The 22,500-nt window shown below is 38.5% G+C and overlaps 3 protein-coding genes across 3 annotated transcripts in view; 1 reads left to right on the top strand and 2 right to left on the bottom strand.

Annotated features, from left to right (window-relative positions):
• Positions 1 to 2,716: 2,716 nt before the first annotated feature.
• LOC137998041 (tenascin-like) lies at positions 2,717 to 17,124 on the bottom strand. The gene is made up of 15 exons (XM_068844435.1): positions 16,995 to 17,124; positions 12,834 to 12,953; positions 11,051 to 11,218; positions 10,807 to 10,929; positions 10,196 to 10,309; positions 9,655 to 9,786; positions 8,430 to 8,534; positions 7,843 to 7,953; positions 6,852 to 6,983; positions 5,373 to 5,474; positions 5,051 to 5,161; positions 4,510 to 4,641; positions 3,598 to 3,735; positions 3,214 to 3,324; positions 2,717 to 3,033 (listed from the first exon to the last, which is right to left on the bottom strand). Exons 1-15 carry the CDS (start codon positions 17,122 to 17,124, stop codon positions 2,909 to 2,911), a joined length of 1,854 nt encoding a protein of 617 aa, XP_068700536.1. The 3' UTR covers positions 2,717 to 2,908.
• Positions 14,008 to 15,826, top strand: LOC137998043 (transmembrane protein 107-like). The gene is made up of 4 exons (XM_068844437.1): positions 14,008 to 14,174; positions 14,262 to 14,329; positions 14,626 to 14,749; positions 15,462 to 15,826. The coding sequence occupies exons 1-4, from the start codon at positions 14,091 to 14,093 to the stop codon at positions 15,468 to 15,470; spliced, it is 285 nt and encodes a 94-aa protein (XP_068700538.1). The 5' UTR covers positions 14,008 to 14,090; the 3' UTR covers positions 15,471 to 15,826.
• LOC137998042 (uncharacterized) overlaps positions 17,102 to 22,500 on the bottom strand; it is a 10,049-nt gene continuing 4,650 nt past the window's right edge. Inside the window, exons 4-7 of the mRNA XM_068844436.1 lie at positions 21,085 to 21,204; positions 20,634 to 20,705; positions 19,041 to 19,127; positions 17,102 to 17,798 (exon numbers count right to left, since the gene is read on the bottom strand). Coding sequence (XP_068700537.1) covers positions 17,565 to 17,798; positions 19,041 to 19,127; positions 20,634 to 20,705; positions 21,085 to 21,204 — 513 coding nt within the window. The 3' untranslated portion in view covers positions 17,102 to 17,564. The remainder of the gene's footprint in view (positions 17,799 to 19,040; positions 19,128 to 20,633; positions 20,706 to 21,084; positions 21,205 to 22,500) is intronic.

Here is a 22,500-nt window from a genome sequence, read left to right as displayed (position 1 = left end):
AAAAGAACTCGTCGAAGAAACAAACAAGGACGCTGTGTCTTGGGTAATTTCTGTAAAATCGTTCATACCATATCAAATGCATGGAGAGGGCTATAAAACTCGAGATCTTTCTTTGTATTATGTTATGGCTTTGACCCTCGAGCTCCGCGCAGACACTCGTTTCTTCTGAAAGATAACCAATCAAAAGTTTCGATCAATTTATTCGCAACTTAGTTGCAAACCGAGAACGAAAGATTGAGAATGGTCGCGGTTAGTTTAACATTGAGTTCGACATTGTTCTCTTCTTTCAAGTTTTTTTTTCAAATGTCACAACCAGTCCTCTTATAGAGTAATTTTTACAAGCCATGCTAGGGGGCAAAACCACTATGAAAGACTAGTGAAGCACAACAAGATTTTTTCCAGAAAATTTATCCTAAATTAAATTATCGCCATAATTGTTTACTCCCACGAGCAAAAAGGTATTTTTAGAATAGGCCATTTTACAGTTGTTTGCTTAGTGACCTAGCCTATGAATGGCTTCGAGGCTGTACGTGACCTTGCATTCATAATGACTCACTGCTTTTTAATCAGGTAAATTGTGTTGTTGTGATCCTAACTTTAAGCCTTGATTCTTGAAAGACATCTGTTTATTTTAACTGGAATCTTCCTTTTTAATGCTCCGCCATCACTAACTTTGAAGGATCGAGGAGAACATGACGTCAAAGACTCACTAGTTTGAGAATGCAATGCGTGTGTACGCGGCTAAATTAATAGGCAGCACGGGTTTTTAGACTTTGAAACTCGTGTTTTGCATATATATCAAGCTGCAATAAGACCATTTTCGAATTCTCACGGCTGAACTGGATCTAGCATGAAATGGAGGCTATTGCGGGCAAATATTTTCAAATGCAAATTAATTTGCCCGCATTAGCCTCTATTTCATGCTAGATCCAGTCCAACCGTTAGAATACGAAACTGGCCTATTTTAAGCTGATGAATAAATGACATCACGTTTTCCTAGATCCAATCGGTCAGTTTTGCACGTGAATAATGCGGACCGTGAAGTCCAAAAACACTCAAAGTAAACAGCCTTTGGATAAAATAAATAAAAGGAGTATTAGTAAGGCTCTCCGTCACTTTGATTTTATTTGCCAGTGCTGTATGTTGTGGACAATAAAGCAAGTTTAGTTACCAGCTAGAGTCAAAATTCATTGCAGTTGAGGATCTGTCACTGGGAAATGGCTGCCTCGAGAGAAACTATATCCAACGACATAATGTAATGGGCCTTTTGCAACTAACGATCACATTGTACAAAATCCGCCATGCTGGAGGGCAAGCTCATTATTATTCCCCCAACGGGACATTAAAACAAAGAGACCTGAACCAGTGAAGCTCGACTTGCCTTTGTTTTAATGTCCCAGTAGGGGAATAATAATGACCTTGCCCTCCAGCATGGCGGATTTTGTACCATGTGATCGTTAGTTGCAAAAGGCCTATTGTTACGTCACCTTGAATGCTGTTACTGTGATGCAGAACATCGCCGTTGTCGGACAACTACGCATGACTGATTTAAAACTTAAAGAAAGATGCTCTCTGGGATATTTTTGAAATAGTGTTTATGAAACAAAATGAAAGTCATAAAGTATGGTTCATAACTAATCTTACAACTTTTTTCGTAAATTCAATTTTTCAGTTTCGTCAATGGCACGGGGTATCCAGTCCCCTCTCCGGAGTTCGGTTAGTATTGTATTCATTGGATTGAATGGATTCCTGGCCTTCACAACATCAGTAACCACGCCTGGTGCTTGAGAACAGTGTTTGTAATTTAACAAAGACACATCTGATGGGCTGGGCCTCTGAGTCTTGCGGTAGAAAATTGCCTATTTAAAATGGAAACGTTGTTCTACAACCATTTCAAAAGTAATTTATTAAATCCAGTCACTGATTCAATTATATTTGCTGATATTATATGACTAGGACTCCCTTCACGCAGAGCGGCTACTGTTCTCTGGTTTTCTTTACAAGCAAAGCGGAAATTAACTAATCATTCGCCTCTGGTCAATTTATTAAACTATAACAGATTAGAGTGTAACGTGAAGTGCTAGTTTTCTACCCCATATGAACCATGTGAGCGTTAGTCCTTCCAATGGAAATGGGCCCACACAAGGACAGAGAAAAGCTCTGACCAGGGTGGGAAACTATACCCGACCGATTTTAGATTTGGTTAGACGATGTTAGACTTTTTCGGGCAAGAGGGGCTTTGTTTATATTTGTAAAATGTCCCTCGAAGGGTCTGGATAACAGGTCTGGTATGATTCCCCCGGCTGGTAGTTTGCGATTGAGCATTATTTTATTAGCTTCCTCAAAGGCTTGTCATTTTGAAAACTTGTTTCTCAGCTGCCATTTACGACAGTGAAGAGGGGTTACAACAGTGAAAATACTTTGCAATATCTTGGTCCTAAGCAGGAACTAAAAATGAATCAATTTATGACGATTAAAGACACAGACCATGTGTTTCTGTTGACTTTATTTCGCTTTGCCTTTATAAGAAAGAAACGAATTTATAAAAGAAACAAAGTTGTTGAACCTCCTTGCGACGTTAATGCCTGGCACGAAAAGGAACTTGACACCGTTTGTAGTTTTCATGATTTATAGCTATATTCCTAAACTAATAGCCTATAGGTCTGCAAAAACAACATGTTCTAATTTTTTACCAGGGACCTAAAATACGCTATTTGGTAAGTTAAATCTTGTTGAAAAACTCCGTCTACAGTCAAAAGATCCGTATCAGTATCAATATTCAATTTTGCACCCTCAGTGAAAAGAGGAATAAAATAGAGAGAAAACCTTGGAAGTGACAACAAGTAAGAGAAGATCATTTTTGCAACAAATCATGTGTTCAGAGAGGTCGTGGCCAGTTCCCTAGTGGTCATGATACAAGAGCTTGGTGGCATAGCACAGCAGTTATGAGGAAAATCACGTGGCTGGTGACGCAAAAGGAACAGGACAAGTTGTTACCTTCGTGCTGATGAAAACTAAATCGAGGGACAGGGCCTGTGAAAAGACAATACAACAGAAATTGTAATTAAGTTTATAAGGGATTTACTAGAATACCTGGATTACGGCCACAACATTAAATAAAACCCAACAAGACAGACTGTTTCCATCGATGTAAAATCAGGACGCTTAACTTTTAACTTTTTCTATGCATGGTGTTTGGTCTTTAGTAGTTACCTGGTACGCATTGTCCATCGTTGTCCATTTTGTATCCTCTTATGCACTTGCATTCTCCATTGAGGCAAATCGCATGTTGTGTACAGTTGCAATTTTCAATCTTGTTCACCTCTGAAAGAATTGTACACAACTTGTCATCAGTCAGTTTGTACGTGAGACAGGTCTCTTTAGCGTGTGCTTTAGGTGATGACCCAAATGGAAAGGATCCTTTCCTCATCCCAGTCCCCTCGGCTCGATTCGCTCGCGCGGAGCCTGTTCACTGGTTAGAACAACTTGAGATGGCGCGGGAACTGGCATAAAACTGAACAAAAATTTGAAGTGAGTTGAGGCAGGAGTGTGCTTCCCTCCTCAACTCCTCAACGGCCGGGCTATATGGGTGCGTACCTTCGCATGTGAAGTTTCGAGGCCCACCAATCATTTTAAGCCCCTCTTTGCATACACACTCGTGCGTCCTATTCAAAGACTCGATACATTTGGTTCCGTTTGGGCAGTGCAGTCCTCTCATATGACATTGGCTTATTTCTGAAGAAAAGACCAAAGCGATTTTTAAAATTAAAAACAATAATATAGAGCGGTTTTCAATTAAGTGTGGAAAGCAATTAGCAAATTGCTTTGGTTTTTCATTACTTCACTCAGTGATTGGTTCAAAATTGTGGCGACACTTTTTCAACCAATCAGAAGTGAAACCAAAACCAATCGTGGCTCGCGTGCACATTTTCCCGCACTTTGCGTCGGCTACGTGTTATTACTTCGAGTTTTGATTGGTTTACTGGATTGTCTCCGTCCTTTTTGATTGGCCAAAGTAATTACTTTGGTTTTGGTTTTACGACACTCGATTGAAACTCGCTCTATTGACAAAGAGCTGTTAGGTCTCGCAAAGGCAGATGAATTAAAAAGAAGAAGATAAAATTAAATGTTGATGTAAGTTTAACTCGGGACTAACTAACTTTAATTTTTCCCTACCTTTTGGAGATTCAGAGAGCTCACTCTAAGGGCGGTTTCCTTTTGTTAGAACTGGCCGGCCAGGCCAATCAATTTGCAAAGAAAATGCAACAATTTAAAGAAAAACTTGCATGATAATCGCTCGCATTCTTCTGGAGGAGTGTACAACATCCTCGAAGAGTGTTAATTTGAAGACATTGTTGCGTTAGTTCCTCCAAATGCTCGGTCTGGCCGGTAAGTTCTGTCAAATGGCGTGCGCCCTAAGTTTCTACGTCTTCACTCAGAAACCTTGTGGATTGAAATAATGCAAACCATACGTACAGAACGTGAAAACCCTTTTTACACGAATCCTACCTTCACATTTACCATCGGTTGACATTTTAAACCCCATCAAACATTTGCATGTTGGGGTTTTTGGAGCCACAGGGTCAACAACACAAACTGAGTTATTTGCGCAGTGGAAGTACTCAGGACAGGGTAGAGAATCTAGAAAAAAAAACATTTAACAATTTAAGAGGGTTACTGCCAAAAGGAAAGAAGTTACTCTGGAAGTAGGGTATACAGTTCTGTGTATACAATTACCTGGCCTTTGAACCAAGGCGAAGCTGGGGTTTACCTTGTTTCTTGTATGAACGCAAACTAGTTAACATCAATACGTCATTGTTTTTATAAGGTAATCATTGAGGTCTGCGTCAGACGGAGGTCAACTCCAGTCTCCATTGGCCATGTCATGGAACACCAAATGATCTAGTACAGTCACAAGACTTCCAAGCATTATATTATAATAATTAGTCTTCAAAGCTGCTGGGTGCATTTCGGCTCAATCATTTCTGATTGATGCGTATCGCTATTTACATTGAGTGGCTCCCAATTCTAAATATCCATTCAATCTCACCTCTGCAGAAAAGTCCATTTCCCGTGAGATTCCCTTTGCAGTAACATTTTCCATAGAAACACTCAGCATTCTCATGGCACTTGTGCTCTTCATCACACAGCTGTAGCGGCGCTTTAGAGGAGAAAATCAAAGACAACAACTCAAATATAGTTATGTCGTTTTTCCAAAGGCCATCGATCTGCTTAGTTTCCTATCACTGTTTTTCATGTCAACAGTCAGGAAGAATATCAAAATCCGCTGGAGGATTATCCGTAAGGCTCGAGAAAGGCCAAACTCTTGATCTAGAAAATCGATATCGAAGAAAATTTCAGTGACATCTCACCTGATTTGCAGTTCTTTCCTTCCTTGATGAGTTCATCTTTGCATTTGCATACGTCTTCGACGCACTTGGAATACGACGAACAGTGTTTATTGCTAAGGCATTCTACAAGCACAAGCATGTATAAGAATGTAATTCGAAGATGTCAATGTGCCAAGTGTGCAGATTTAATATGATGTTCGCGATGGAATGATTAGAAGTCTTGACATCATGGGAGAGCCTTGTCAAACTGTTTCGTATGTGCGATTTACCCACTGACCATGACCTCAGTCAAGTGTAAACGACGAGATTCACACGAAAACACAAAGGCCACTAACGATAAAGAAATTATGATATGACCATTGGGGACGCCAGCTTGGTTTCAACTTCATCGGAGAGGCTTTTGACAAGTTTCCATCTCAGTGCGAAATTCACTGAATTGTTGCTCCAAAACTGCTCAAAAAGCTGCCAAATAGCAGTTTACACCAACCCCTAGCTCCAGAGGGAAGGGGGGGGGGGGGGGAAGGGTACTCCCTCATATGGGCTTCCTCTTCATCATGAGGCTATAAAACCGTCAACAAAGCCCTTCTCAAATTATTCCGCCTTGCGTGTAACAGCTGAAATAGGTCTGACAAAAGGTCTGAAATTTTTGGTGAGGTCTGAAATAGGGTAAGGAAAATCGCAGAGGGTTTCGGGAGGCGGGCCGCACATCCCTACGCAATTTTTCTGGGAGTATTCCCCCCCCCACCCCCATCATTTAACATGTTGTCTACATTTTTTGCCGATGCGTTTGCCATGCCCTGGTCCCCGTTTCTGGAAAGTCCCGAAACCCGAAAAGTTTCGGGAATTTTGAGAAACGGGTCCCTGGGGCCCGTTTCTCAAATTTCCCGATAACTTTTCGGTCCCGAAAGACCATTTGTGAAACTGTCATCCGCTTGTTTTACAAAACTGGTCCTCAAGCATGTTTTCAAGATGAGTGAAAGCAGGATTGAAATCTCTCCTGTCTAATTAAAAAGATAGAGAGTGGATTGCAAAACCCGAAAAGTTTCGGGAATTTCGAGAAACGGGTCTCTGGCTCGCAACTTCGAGTATAAGAAAACAAACATTCAGGATTTTTCACGTCGGCGCTCGCGCTGGTGTTTGTATTACGTATGCATAATTCGAAGACACGTGAAATCATAAATCTGATGCTGCATATAGATGGAGTGGTTGTGAAACTCTTGAAACTTCAAAAGCGAGAACAGTGACATCGCGCTTCATGTCAACTTAACCATGACCATTACCGTGATGCACAATCATTTGTAATCGGTTCACAGCTGAGTTTTGAATAAATTAATAGAAACTTTTGATTGGCAGCCTTTCGGAAAAAGGGTGCGGTTTGTGCATGGTGGAGACCAAAACAGCAGATAAAAATATAAAACAAAGAAACTTGTCGAGTTTCATAACCATTTCCATATGTAATTAACTATGGATCAAATGGTAGTGAGTTGATGTATACCCTACCTACACACTTCCCATTTTTTGCATAACTGTACCCTCTTTCACATCTGCATTTTGGGTTGTCTGGAAGCAGAGGATCCACCAGGCAGGTACCATGACTGCCACATTGGTGTCGCTGAGGACATTCCAGTGATACTAATAAAAAAAAGTTAAGTTTTTAACGGTAATGTTAATTTAAGTTAAGCGTGTTTAACATCGTTCAGTTCCAACGCCTAGATGGGGCTTTACAGGTGGTGATCAATTGAATAGCATCGACTATCCGACATCTGATCACAGAGATCCGGGAGGCTTACCATTTGTACGGAAAATCCGGTTGGAATGGAATGCTCAAATATAATGTAGCAGGATTTTCCCGCTGTGGCGTTTCGCCAGGACCGAGTCTCTCGCGGCTGGAAGAAAACAATGAAAAAGGAAAATGGCGAGATAGGACGCAGCTGTTTACAACCTCTAATTTCATTGGTTCCTTTTAGGACGCAGCTCTATTGTTTTTATTGTTAGGGTTTGGTTTTGTATCATTCTTTGTGTCTATTGTTTTCTGAACCAATCCCGAGAGCCGCTGTAATAGCTGCGTACTGACCCAAAATGGCGGCTGCATCTGCAGTGTCGAAAGGCGGGAAAAGAGGCCGAGGTGTCCCGGGTCGAGTGGGAGTTTACAAATGGTACAGGATTTTTCTGGTCATTACGGTTGGAACAGGAAAGAGGAATACGTCTAAAGATTTCCATCTTTTTGGGAAACTTTCCGGTGGAATGAGTTGTACCATTTTAATTTCCAACCGGAGTTTTCGGCTTTGTTGACAAATGGTAAACGCTCCGGGTTTGTGAATGATCATCATCATCACCATCATCATATTATTATTATTTAGTCAGATACGAAAACAGTTAAAGCAAAATGATTTTGGGGTCTGCTTAGGCTGAGAGCATTTACGAATTTAGATCATTTGATCCCAAAATTATGAATTGAGGCCTGTACTTTTACAAGATGATATTTAATTACCTCTGCAGTACTTCCCATTACCGGTTGTATTACCCTGACAAACGCATTTTCCATCGAGACATTTCGCCCGAGCATCACAATCTATATCCGCCTTGCACACATGTAAAGGTGCTAAAACAAACAACAAAAAAGAAATACCAATTCAGTTTATCAGAAAAAAATAAAAAACACAGCATAGTAAAGCTGATAAAGAGGTAACGACAGGTGCATGATAAACCTAAACGGAGGTACCCAACATTTGTAGCCAATCATAAGGAATAAAAAACGCGGGTTATTCTGTGAACCAATAAGAACTCGACGCACGTGCATGCAGCCGAGTGCGCACATATTTTGGACTGATGTGAGGAACACCAGTCTGACTATGAGCCAATCAGCGCTGCTGTAAGATTGCACCACCATAACTAACACAAGCTAGGGAAGTTGTGCCGAAATATTCTCACTGCTTTGAGCTGGAATAAAGCACACTGTCTCGCCTAATTGCAAGGCTTTTTATAAAAGCACTTTTTACAGTTTTGCTTGCGAGTGGCTGAGAAAGTCAACTAACGTCGATAGCAACAACAGATAGCCTTAGGGTTTCCTTCTCATACCGGGTTTGCATGTTTTCTCATCCTTTATCAGCTCATCCTTACACTTGCATAAGCCATTGTAACACGTCGCATACACCTTGTTGCAGTCTGTATTATTTAAACACTCTGTAAGAGATATTGGGCAAGTGATAAAGGAAGAATATTTCGTACTCAACTCACGACTTCAGTTAAATTCAGTATCAGATATGAGGACGCTGTTTTATTTGACATGACTTCTCTAAAAGGCCATTTTTCATTTGTTTGCTCAGTGACCCGGCCATAAGTATAAAGTTGCTATGGCTACCGTCTACGTCAAAGTCGTACGCCACGCACGTGCCACACCCATTTTAGAATATTTAAGAATTATTAAATTTTCGACCTCGGATATTGCGTTTCTAGCTTTCTGATTGGTTCACTCAATCTCGGTTATCAGCTCACATACGACCTAAAATTGGAAACCAATTGCGTCAAGTGTTGTTAAGCTGGAAACTGATTGGCTTTAAGTTCCAAGTGTTCAAACTTTCAGAATTTAATGAAAATTTAATAAACTTATTCCATTCGCGCTTTTGGATTTGAGACTGCTAATAGCCAGCTCGGCGCTACGCGCGTCATTAGCTATTTACAATCTCACATCCAACGCACGCTCATGGAATAATTAATTATTCCATGAGCGCGCGTTGGATATAAGATCATACGGTAAACAGCAAAGAGGCTATAACTAGTCTCCTATCCAACAAGCGCGAATGGAATAATTGTTTTAGCGCTTGAACTGTGCGCTTGAACACTTGGCAATTTTTCAGCCTGGCAACACTTGACACAATCAGTTTCCATATTAGGTCGTATATGAGCTGATAATTGAGATTGAGTGAACCAATCACAAAACCACAAACTGTCAATATCAGAGGTCGAAAATTTAATAATTTGCCGTAGCCTACTTAACAACAACTCAAGTTGACCGATTTTCATGTTTCGACGATATTGTGAGAATCTAAAATAGAGAATCTGCCACCTATATTTACTACAAAACCTTTCGTGCCGTACGCTTTGCTAAAACAACCTGGAGGCATGGTGGCTGAGAGTACCGAGATTGATATAGATCTAAGTGCCTTTAAAATTAATCGTGTTCTTGTAATGGCTCGAACATTTGGTTTATTAACCGAGTCGATGAGGAAACTAAGCAGGTTTGCATCAAGACAAAGCCACAACTGAGGCCTGATGGCGTCCATAAGAACACAAATTAACTCACCGACGCATTTTCCAGTCTTGGTTTTCCGAAATCCCACGTTACATTTACAGATTGGAGTTTTAGGGAACAACGGATCAATCATACAGGTAGAATGACCTCCACATTTGGAATTCGTTGGGCAGGGCTTTGCGTCTGCAAAATTGATTATGAGTACATATAACTGAAATACTATTCAAGACTGCTTCTTTTGGGATCGCTAAATAGCTTAAAGATGAGAAAAAAGACTTAACAAAGCGGCTAGTTGGTCCCACTTGACTACACTAACTTTTGCGAAAAGAAATGCCAGAAGCCAGTAACTAATTTTGGCGGGCACAAAACGTGGGAAAACCCACAGCCATGTAAAGCGTTTGTGCGATTTAAAGCGCGGGAAATCATGACTCAGTTTGCGGGGCATGGAGACGATAATTTAAGCATCATGGGAATGTGAAATGAAGTTGCTCAAAGGGGAGGGGGGGGGGGGGAGCATACAGCATACGTAAAGCGATGGAAAACACAGTCTTTAGTGACCTCTAGGAAACGACTTGAAAATTTGTCATCTTACCTCTGCACACCACACCATTCCCTACGAAAAACCCATCGCAGTAACACATCTCAGCAACACACTTTCCTTTGTCGGCATGACAATCATCATCTTTGTGGCAACTCACCTGTGGTGCTACAACATGACAAGCAATAAATACAAAAAAATTGCATCAAAGTGAACACAAAAGCATAGAGGGCAGTTTTATATACTGGCTAATTGACTGTCAAACGTGATTTTGGAATTTCATTGGTTTTTAATCACTACGCTTGCAGATTGACTTAAAAATATCGTGTCTCTTTTTACATCCCATCAGGAAACCAAAAAAACGAAAGGAAAGGAACTTTATTTAAATTTCGAGTAGTTCCAACGCTGGAGCACTAATTGGGGACACTGTAAACTGAAATTAACAATGAAAGCAAATCAAGTTAAATCAAATGCTAAAACAAATCTGAGTTGGTCGAGTGCGTTTCGCCCCGCTCAACTTTGTTTCGAGTTCTGATTGGCTTCATTTGACAGCCTGTCTGTTGTAAATACTCTGCTGGATTGGTTTTTCGGCACCCAATTGAAACTGAACCCTTTAACACGTGCTATCCAAGGCATTAATAAAAGTAAAGAAGCATCACCCTTACCAGCCATGCATGTTTCCCCGTCTCCGATCAACTCAAAACGACAAGTGCATCTGTTTTCAACACACTTAGAAAAATGAAGGCAGTTTTTATCCGTCAAGCATGTATGCTGTTTCCGTTCATTAGCTGTCAACACGAAAAGAAATTCAAGCCTGAACGCCATTGGTCAAAAATAGCGCAAAAATTTCTCTCATACAATCATTTTGAGATGAACTCATGTTTTGACAGAATCTAAATGATCTTGTACCTCCACTATCCTTCATACAAGAAGGCATTTGCGGTCTTCCAAAGTACCCGCTGTCACAGCGACAAGCCACCGTCTGTGTTCCTGGTTTTCTTACACAGTGTGAGTTCTTGGATTCTTTTAGTCCGCCGACTTTGCAGGGGTCGGTTTTAAAAGGACATTCAGTCCATTCTGGTGAACAACAACAAAAAAATAATAATAACAAAAATGAGGGAACGCTTAGAAATAGGGTTAATTCAATCTTTTTTAAAAAGAACCTTTTTGCTGCTAGCACAGATGAGCATCTTACCATTCTTAACATTTGGGATTCCTGTGCCAACCTCGTTCCCAGGGTCTCCATTGTCATCGACAAACAGACCCTGCGATCGAGGTTGTTCCTGTGCCTTAAGTACCAGGATAAAAGTCGATTATTGATAGTTTGCATCTGACGTCACGCACGGCGGCCATGTTGGTATACAGAACAATGCAGTAAAATGCCTTTTGGGAATTTGACTCTATTCTGATGCAAAAATGGTGGGGCCATTTTCTATTGTTTTCACTAACTTCTTCCAAGACAGTTCCGTTTAGAGTAAAGTTAGCAATAAGAGGTTGTCTCTTCTGGGTAATTCGCATTAATTTGCACTTCTGGCCCCAGTTGTTCAAACGATGGATAGCGCTATCCACAGGATAAATCACTATCCACTGGATAGAGCGGTTTTCAATTGAGTGTCGAAAGTAATTAGCGAATTGCATTGGTTTTGCATTTACTTCACTCAGTGATTGGTTCAAAGTTCTCGCGCCACTCTTTCAACCAATCAGAAGCGAAACCCAAACCAATTGTGGCTCGCGCGTGCACATTTTCCCCGCGCTTTGTGTTGGCTACGTGTAATTACTTCGAGTTTTGATTGGTTTACAGGATTGTCTCCGTCCTTTTTGATTGGCTAAAGTAATTACTTTGGTTTTGGTTTTACGACTCTCGATTGAAACTTGCTCTAACTCAATTGTTTTTGCTGTTGTTTATCCGCTGGATAGTGATTTATCCGGTGGATAGCGCTATCCATTTTCTGAACAACTGGGGCCTGAACATTAAATTCCATCCTGTTCTGTCGACGCCAAGTACAAATACATCAATTGATCGTCTGGACAGCCTGAGGACATCAGTCTAAACATGTACTTTCTACAATATAGTGAGTATTTGTATATTTTTAATAAATAAACTATACATTTCCATCGTTAGAGTAACATTCTCGCAGCACTTTTTTCTCTTTTAGAAAAAGCTAGCTGTAAAAACTACGATCAGGCTGAGATTAGTCAAAATTTTAAGAATGCCATACCCAGGCTGAGATTCAGTTAAGAACGTCTTTATTTTTCTAATTTTGTGAGTAGTATAAATAAAGGTAAATAAATTTAAAACTTAAGCCTAACAGTGCAATTAATACCTAGGGACATTTTTAACCGATTAACAATGTGGTTATGGCAATTTTACGGAGCAGAAAGTGAAGCAGTAATCCAGTATCACTGACCGCTGACCGATCCATATTGATGATTTTTAGTACCCATGGTACACAATTTAACATCATAATCTTTTAGGATTCAGCTGAGGATTTTCTTATTAGCTACTACCAACCACGTTACGCAGTTAAGATAGTTGCCATGAGCTGTCTTGAAAACGTTTCATCACTTAATTAACATCCCTCCAGATTCTGGTCCTTCCAGGTTGTTTAGTTGTAAGCGAAAATCACCTTCATCATGATACGCAACCAACCTGCAACTAACCCATATCTTACGGCTCTCAAGATATACTTACGTTCACACTTGGTTTTCCCGTCTCCAAATGCGAAAGGTTTGAGGCAGTGACATTCCCTCCTGATGCACTTTGCTTGTCCTTCTACGCAGTCTTTGTCGGAATTGCATCTTGCCGGTTCAGCTGCAATGAAAATTCCATTTGACACATTGAAACGCCATGACTTTTCTGAATAGAATACACGCGCACTCTAAGTAAGTGTTCCACAGAAAAATGAAAGGGTCGTTATCGAGGAAACTCCAGGTTTCTCAACTGATAGACGATCGACGCATTTTTGCAAAAAAAAAAAAAACAAAAAAAAAAAACAACAAATTTCGGCGCATTCCGTTTTGCAAATGACAGCTACGAGACGATGAGTTTGGAAATAAGAGGTACAAATTAAGGAGGAAGAGAAAAACTTACGATAAGGGATTTGTGAGGCTTCAGGACTGTCGTAGAGCGAAAAGATTACTGAAAGAACCAAAATCTGTCTCGTGTACATTGGGAAAACTCCACGCACTTTTATGTGGTTGAAAACAGAACAACTAAGGTTCTAAATTGGTTCATCAAATGACGTCTCAATTGTGCATGGCCTAATTAACGAAACAAACAATGCGGTGTACCCTTTAATTGAATATGGTATTTTGATAAAGAGCCAATTTTTAGGACCTCAGGAAAATGAAAATCTTGATGGTCCTTGATGTCTCTTTAGGGAGTTGAAGCACGCGACGTTTTTGAGCCACGGACGGCAACCGAAAATGAACATTTCGAATGCCAGGACAGTACTGTCTCTCAGATTTTTAACCTAATCATCTCTAATGGAGGAAAGATACTTAGCAATATAAAGGTGGTAGTGACAAGACAAGTTAAAAGGGAAAACAGCTGACTTCCGGTTGCCGTCCGCGGCTAAAAAACGTTGCGTGCTTAAACTACCTTTTATTTCCTAGATACGAACTTGCGATATATTGTCCGTGTGCATACAGCGATCACATGGTCGCTGGTTTATATATGTTTTGTATAAAACCCAGTTCTATATGACCAAGAGGGAAAATAAAATCTTTTGTGGTCTTCGAAAAATGATCCGCAGTTACGTTGTTGGCAAATACTTTTTTTGACAAAATCTCCCTTGAACTATGGGAAAATTCTGTTGAAAGTTACCGAGCATCAACTGAAAACTACTGACTGTGAAATGCGAGGCTACATGGCAAACAAAATGGCGGCTAAGCTAGCAACAATGTCAATAGCCCTTGGTTAGGCCATAAATCTACAAGAACTGCTGAAATGTTCCTTGGAGGTCTTGTGGTGTCGAGATTTCTTAGTCTGCTTGCTCACTTTGTCGTAACTGTCATTATATTTTTATCAAAGGTTTGAGACATTTCGTTATTTACAAAATTTAGTGCCTTTAATTTAACTGTCGATGCCAAGCTATTAACTCGCATGCGTTATTTTCAGGACGCAAATGTCAAAGCTTGTTTGCCGCTCCAGTATACCGAGAGTGAATTTTCAACCAAAGATATGGAGTATGTAACTATTTTAACGTGTGAAAATTACTAGTTTTTGCAAAGTTTGTCTGATCATTTTCTGGAACTATTACGATGAAGAACTCACTTTATAACAGGAAATTTATATATTGGGAATGCGGCCAAGAAACGGGTTTGTAAGCAAAATATGATCCCAATGAATACGGCACAATTCCAAAGAAGGCAAAACATTTCTAGACTTAACTGTGATCACATGTGATTCTTTGTGTTGTAAAAATTACAACCGATCATTGAAAATGATGGTGATAGTGATTATATCATGGTTTATGTAATAGGTTGATTGTAGGATTGTCCCTCACTCTCGTGTTTCTTGGTGTGGAATTTGGCGGATTTATTGGTGGTTGCTCTATGTTCAATGGCTCTGCAAGCATGCTTTGTATCCTTCCAGATGCATTAACAGTGAGTGCAAAAAGGCAATAAATGTTTTGATTACAAAGGACCAATTGCATTTAAATGTCTAGATATGAGGACTAGAAATTTAAAAAGAGAGACTTGTTAGAGAAATCTCTTAGAGCAAATTTCTTTTATCAAAGGAACAACTGTATACATGTATATACAGCTATAATAATGAATAATTTTATGATACTTTAAAGAAATACTTCTATTACTTCACAGTCATGTTACATAATGTAACATTGTAATATATTTAAATTCAGTTGTTGGATGCTAGGAATAAAAAGGTAAAGGCTTATGGATGGTCATTTACTCAGTTGCACTGAGAAAACTGAGAAAGCTATTCTTGGCCCTGTTGCTGTTGTTTCAAACTTATTATCAAAAGTTAGGGTCTCTAAGGGCATAATTCGTGTTGTAAGCGGTTGGTAGTAACTTATGCAGACAATGGTCTTGCTTTCCACGATTGAGTTGAACAGAGACTGGCATAAGTGCTCATGATAATCTAACATGCATACTCTGTTAGAGGAAGATAAAGCATTGACGTAATTAAGGCTGGGGCTAATTGTGGAAAAAAAGCCCCTCTTTTGAACACGCCCCAGGTCATCTATTAAGTACTTTGTGTGTGATGAACGAAAAACAGGAGCACCTTAAGAAAGTTAGGTGCACTTAAGTTGCTTAAGAAAGTAGAAGTGTTTAGCTGCTTTCTGAACAACTTCAGACAGTATGATGCAAATTCCAAGATTGATTGCTGGTGATTGTCACACCAAGAGGCTTAGTGCAATCAGCAACTTCAAGATGTTGGCCATTTACACTGTACCTCCAAGGGAGTTAGTTTGGCTTGATTCTTATCAAAGGATATGAGCAGTTCTCTACATTTGCCAGTTCTGTCGGACTGCTCATTAAGAAACTGTGTTAAGAAACTAACAATGACTGAATGACTTTATTTTACATGGAGGAACACTTAGCTCAAAAGCTAGTTTGCAGGTTTTCCATGAAAACACATCAAGATACCTAAAAATTCTAAAAAAATTAATACTTTAAAAAAATCAACCGTTTACAAAAATCCATCACAATAGCACAAGTCTCTTATAAACAATTATTTGCCTTGACATAAATTAATTTTCATTAGCCATAGCAGCTCATTCCAGCGCTGCTATTTCATTGTCAATGTTTGTAATTGAAGAGTGGGATTGTGACAAGTTTTGGTATGTTTTTGGTTTCTGCAGGTGAGTGTTCTTCACAAAAATAATGTGATGCTCCTTTGTGTATCAAAACATAGCCAATGCTGCATTGTAAAGATTACAAGTGATTTGATCTTTTTATTCAAATTATTTACAATCTTAGTATGTTTTTTTGAATATTAAATTTATCTTTTGGCTTAGAATGGGTAATTATTCTGCTAGAGTGTTTTCACATGACGTTGTGACGGCCATGTTATTGTCCCTAAAGCAAGGAACGGCGGCCATGTTGGTGTCTACAACTAATCCTCTGGGAAATGAGCTCTGTTGCCTTTTTGTATAATAATTAAATCAATGCGCGTGCTCTGATTGGTCAATCAGCTATGTTTTATTGTGCCGGTAAACTCATGGAAAAGTCGCGTGTCTTCTGAATTATAATAATATAAAAGCAATAGACCACAGGTTTCTATGGTTTATAGACATGATAAACCACTTGGGATGTTGGAAGAACACTTGAAGAATTCGTAAATCACTCGCCTGCGGCTCGTGATTTATGAATTCTTCTTGTGTTCTACCAACATCCCGCATGGTTTAACAGCCTATAAACCATAGAAACTTGGTCTATTGCTTAAGCAAACATTTTCTTTTGTTTTGGTGGAAAAACAAGGTTACTGATCACATGAATGAAAACCCTCTATAACATAGGCGGATGAAATGCTACATCATCAAACTAATCAAATAACCTGAGGAGATGGGGATATACAAATTTAGCATCCTTGAATAGGTATTACACAGAGACAAGCCATCTTTCTTTGGGAGAAGTCACCAGTCACAGGTTGCAACCTTGTGTCAGTTAATCCATCCCTGAAGAGGCCCCAATTTATGAGTAAAATCATCTGGCATTAGACAGTAAAATCTGTTAGTCTCACCCTCAGGGTTCATTACTAATTATTGACAAGAAAGGCCTTATTATTAGGTACTTTCTTTCAACAGTTTCAGATTTCTGGAACAATCTGTACACAAGTCAAGGGACATCTTTTTATAAACAATCAAAGAAATAAATCCTTAGTTACTTAAGTGTTCTCCTCTTTTCAGTGCCTTTCCAGTTGTCATAGAAATTTTTGTTCTTCTTGGAGTCATTGTATTCCGTGCTGACAGATGACATTGGTGAGACATGTAAAACCAAACTGGCTTGTTGTACATCACTAACTATTGAGTAAATTTGGAAAAAAAAAAAATTAATTGTAGGGAGACATTGTAAAATAAATTTTACTACTTAATCTTTTTTTCCATTTTTTGAGACTGTGTAATATAAATAATTAGAACTTGGTTGTTCAGAAGCTGCGAGTTTATAGTAATTTTATCATGTATATAATTAAACATCACATGCAGTCAGTTTTCTCGCTCAGAAAATATACATGTATTTTCAAGGTTCTCTCGCTGTTTTGCTATTTGTTAATGCCAGATTAGATAGTAAGTCACGCCTGATTAGCAAAAGCGCACTGCGAAGAGACCTCTTTCATAGTGCATCTTTATGTTTTAAAATTATTGTAAGAGCAAAAACAGTGAACAATGCAGAACAAGACAGTCACAACAAATAACAAATTTCAAAAAGGCCATTTTTTTTATTGTTGTTTTGAGTATCATCTATAGTTTGAGCTTCTGTCGTTGTTTTTCCCAAGAGTCCTGTATGTGTCCTTGAGCAGTAATTTAGAGCAGTCCAACATAAATTTAAGTTCTTCATCTGTTGGATTTGCATGAGCTTTCCATCTGACAAGTCCATTGCAGTCAACCAGAAATGCGTGACCAACAATTGTGTTCTCCAGAAATTTTTCTTTAATTGGTCTTGCATCGCCATCAAAGCAGAGAAAGTGGTCCTGAAAAATGAACAAAATATTATTTTAAACCCCAGAAAGTTAAACAATGGCTAATAATATTATTTATTAATAGACTAATTTCGATAATAATATATATTAAAATTTAGTCCTAAACAAAAGGCGTGATCTCGAGGCTCTGGGCAATAAACTTATACAAATCCTTTATATTTATTCCCCAGAGCCTCGAGATGATGCCTTTTGTTCAGGACTGAATTCTAATATATCGAAATTGGTCTATTGTATCTCTTCATGGACCATTTACTCCTTGCTCTTTATTGCACCTTTCGTAAACATGCAGACTCTTGAGGTTTGAATTTCAATGAACAGTTTAAGCCTGGTTTTCACAAGTGATGCAATCACACAAGGATCAAAATGTTTCCTCTTCCTTGTGCTTGTGCTTAATATGTTTCGATTCACTTGTGTTGTGTAAAAAACGAAACGTACAGCATATAAGCACAAGGAAATTTGCTACAACTGGCCGTGTCTGTCCAATTAAGGCACTTGTAGCAGATTCCTCCGTGATGGATTTTGGTGCTTGTGCTTGTGCTTTTGCTTGCATTGCTCGTGAAAACCAGTCTTTAGTTTTTCATTGTTGCCAATCACTGTGGCCGTAGCAATGGTTTAGTATAATGATCATAAATGTGAGTGTAAATTATTTAATATTGGTAGAGTAGACGTGGATTCACTTTTAAGCCTGGTCCTGACTCGACATACTGAGACACATTAACTTGTCATTAATATTGGTGTTTTGTTTTAACAGAAGGTAATACATGTACTTGTTAAGAATCTACTGGCTTTGCATATGTTTGCACTGCTAATGAGGACTAGGATTTATCAGCATCTGTTTTTGACATCTCACCAACCAAACTGTTGATACCACTTTCATCCTCAGCCTGGATTTAAAAGGAAAATGCACACATTCTTTCTGAGTTTTTCTTTTCTTTTTAATCATTTGCTTGAATAAAATAATTTGTAAGAGAACCAATTTGGAGCTGTAAAATGTATTGCAATCAATCAAAGATCTAAAAATTTATTGTTTAATAGCTGTACCTATTATGAGAGCATACTACATTTAGCTGGCTATTTTTCAGAAGAAAATAATATTAATCCATTGACACCTCAAACGCCCCACTTGACGAGTATTTTAAAATCGTCTGGCATTATACAGAGTAAAATCTGTTTTGTCTCACTTCCAGGGGGTCAATAGGTTAATATTCATCTTTCACATTTTGTGAAGCTTACGTGTCTCTCTACAGGCCTCTGCTTTCTCAGATTTTTTTCAAACCATCTGCTAAATGGTTTGAAAATCAACCCATCCACTACATTTATCTGCAATTAAAAAAGATGAAATGGAACCATAACTACTGTTAAGTACTAATCAATAGCGTACATTCCAAATAATTATTATTCATTTAAAAAACATAATTTTAAAAATAAAAGCCTTAGGACTTTCAAAACTACAACATGCTTACCTAAAACTAAACAAGTTGTAAGTCATACTGTAATTACACGGATTTAAAACATTTTCATAATTAAAAACAATCTTACAACTTACAGTCAGAGAAAACAACTGTAGATAAAGTGCCCCTAACCCCCCAATTTTTTTTTTTCGTTAAAAGGAATCTTTGCACCTGTTTGAAACGCATTGCGACCATTTTTTTCATTTTTCTAACAAATCCTGCCATTTTATAAAGTAAAGCAAAGTATTTAATAGCAACCATATTTTACGTCAATAACTAGTAACAGTAATTCAACTGACAAACCTGAGATCGACAGTGCGCTCATTTTACTCCCCCCTCTCCACCAGTGCTCCATTTTACGGGTATTTAAAGCTACTTAGCTACACGGAAAGGAAAGAAGTCAAAACAAGGATTCGAAATCCGGGAATTGAACTCAGGACCTCTTTCACCAAGGCCGCGCACTAACCGACTGTGACATCCCTGCTTCTTTATAGCCTTTGAAAGTTGCGAAAATCCAAGCATCTTTTGTTCACGACTGAGTCAGAAGGGGATTGGGTCTATTCCTGATTTGACGTCACAAACTGATTTACATTGCATTAACGCTTTGTAAAAATGCACGCAAAGTAGATTGTGACGTCAAATCAGGAATAGACCCACTCCCTTTCTGACTCGGTCGTGAACAAAAGATGCTTAGATTTTTGCAACTTTCGAAGCCTATAAAATGGCAGGATTTGTTAGAAAAAGGAAAAAATGGCCACAATGCAAAGATTCATTTTAGTGAAAAAAATATTTTGGGGTTAGGGGCACTTTAAATCTCTCAGTTATGGAACATAAAACCAGGTAAGCAGTAGAAAATGGCCCACTTCATTGAGCAATCATTGCTAATAAATCATTTATATGTAACAAAATTGAGTATATAATTTATTGTGAGCTAAAAAATGCACTAAACTGAGAGCTTGACCTTTCTCTAATACACAATGTGAGAGGCAATCAAAATAAATAAATATTATTTATGACTCCTTTTTCAGAATACTATGTACAGTGTGTCTCACATGTTACGCATGAGTCGGGCACTACTAAACCACAAAACAGCGAAACACCAAAAAACTAATTAGGCCTAAACCTTGTTGCTCCTAATTCATTAAGATTAAGATTAGGATGAGGAACAATAACGTTTTAGGCCTAATTAGGCCTAAAACGATGTTTAATCTCAAATCCAACCTTTGTCGGTTAGTATTCAATGTATGGTGGGGTCATACATGGTATTTTGGTGCTTCGTTTCGATGTCTCTTTGTTTAGTAATGCCCACATGAGTCTAACATAATAAAACAAAAACGATTTTTTAAAAGTTATTATGGATTCTTGTGCACAGTACCTCATAACATTGTGCCAGTTGTTCAGAGTGAAAGTTCTCCACAAACGGCAGCCTGTACTTGTCACACATTGCCTGCAAAGTGTACACTGTAAGCAAAGGATTTCTTTTATCGCACTCAGCTACAGCATCAAAGCCCTCAATCATATTTTATCAGCGTAATTAGTTCAAGTTCCAGTTGTAATTTAAGACCACATTATCTTCAAGATCTTCAGACAGTACATTTTCAGGCTACGAAGGCTATAGAAGGCCTTTAGCTAACAGGAAACCAATAAAAAATTGACAACCTCAATCTCAAATTTCGTTGATAGCATGTAAGCATTTTCAATAACAAATTTTATTCTTAAAAATTTCACATTCAATATTAATGATTATCACTTCAGTGATTCTTCACTTTAATATTTGTATCCTAAGAAATGTACATCAATAAACGAAACAAAAATTAGGGTCATACCTCACCAAAACCTCGAAACCATAACAGCAAGAGTGTGACATGTCCACAAAAAACTCTTTGTAAATCTATCTCTTTTTTGACCAGATTCCTTGCTTTGAGGCCAGGAAAAGGAAGTGAGTCCTGCAATGATAAAATTATTTAGGTTGGCAGAAAGCTCTTGGCTTTGCACAAATGCTAAATAAATACTTCAATTTTTGCCAAGGGTCCTCAAAACCTTAGACCCTAATCAAAATACATATTCTCTAAACTGCTTTCAAAGTTTTGGAACATAAAGAGAATCTGTTCACAAAATCAGAAAAAAAAAAATCTTTATTATCCATGATTGTTATTTTCATTCCGTTTTACAACCTTTGTTATGTTTGCGTGTTATGTAAGTGGTGATAAACATTAAAGGAAAATTACATGCTGGTCACTCTCTGGGGTTGAAGCATTGCAATAGACCATAATTATTCGTATTCTCAGTACTGGACTGGAACTAGCTATCATTTGCATTTGAAAAGGTTCCCCCACATTAGCCTCCATTGCAAGCTAGTTCCAGTCCAATACTGAGAATACAAATATGGTCTATTGAAGTGCATTACACACAACTGTTGAACAGAATTTTTGTATAATTTGTTCATCGAACAGTCACCAAGCCTTCAACCCATTGACTCCTGATCATCCCTCAATGACTACCAAAATCATCTGGCATTCATTAGACAGAGTAAAATCTATTAAGTCTGGGTTAAAGGGGACATATTTTTTGAGCAGATTTAGAGGTTTTTCATTAATGGGGACATAGTCTTTGAGTGAATCCAGCTGTTGTTAACCCTTTCAGCCCCGTGGGGTTCCCCATTGACGAGTAAAATCGCCTGGCGTTAGACAGAGTAAAATCTATACGTGGCACTTTTGGGAGTTAAAGGGTTAATTAAGCAATTAATTAACAGTCCTAGACTTCTTGAATAAACTGACACAGAAAAATTTGGAAACAAAATGAAAAGTGGTAAATATATTTTTGCTTTCTCAGTCATCATCTGATGATGCCTGGCATGTTTGACTTAGTCTATAAAACATGCAAGAATTATAATTTTAGAAGTAAGAAGAAGCATTAAACCATTGACTCCCAGGGGTTCCCCACTGACGAGTAAAGTCTGGCCGGGTTAGGCTGGTTTGGACGTCAAAGGGTTAACTGCTCAAAATCTGGGGCCAGGCTGGCATGATCTGTCCATAATTTATAACCTGATAATATACATGGAAAAAATTTCCCCATTCTGATTGGCTGACAGAAATGCAGCTTTCAGTTAAACCAAAGCAGAAGAGAGGTGATCGACTTTCGAAAGAGATAATCCAGTGCAACAAACCATGAAATGCACAATAGCTAGTAGACAAGAGCCCTAGATGTTGCAAAATTATTTTCATGATTTGTGATACATGACA

This window comes from Montipora foliosa, chromosome 3 (genome assembly GCF_036669935.1).
Source record: "Montipora foliosa isolate CH-2021 chromosome 3, ASM3666993v2, whole genome shotgun sequence".
NCBI lineage: Eukaryota > Metazoa > Cnidaria > Anthozoa > Scleractinia > Acroporidae > Montipora > Montipora foliosa.
This window is presented reverse-complemented; position numbering and strand designations above follow the sequence as displayed.

What these genes read in the sequence shown, in the direction of transcription:
- LOC137998043 (XM_068844437.1), top strand. Translation starts at nt 14,091, where the DNA reads ATGTTCCTTGGAGGTCTTGTGGTGTCGAGATTTCTTAGTCTGCTTGCT. An exon ending in TCATTATATTTTTATCAAAG is followed by an intron (nt 14,175 to 14,261) that starts GTTTGAGACATT and finishes CGTTATTTTCAG; the next exon opens with GACGCAAATGTCAAAGCTTG. An exon ending in TTTTCAACCAAAGATATGGA is followed by an intron (nt 14,330 to 14,625) that starts GTATGTAACTAT and finishes TTTATGTAATAG; the next exon opens with GTTGATTGTAGGATTGTCCC.
- LOC137998041 (XM_068844435.1), bottom strand. Translation starts at nt 17,124, where the DNA reads ATGTACAACAAGCCAGTTTGGTTTTACATGTCTCACCAATGTCATCTG. An exon ending in TAATGGGAAGTACTGCAGAG is followed by an intron (nt 6,984 to 7,842) that starts GTAATTAAATAT and finishes TTTTTTTATTAG; the next exon opens with TATCACTGGAATGTCCTCAG. An exon ending in AAATGGACTTTTCTGCAGAG is followed by an intron (nt 4,642 to 5,050) that starts GTGAGATTGAAT and finishes TTTTTTTTCTAG; the next exon opens with ATTCTCTACCCTGTCCTGAG.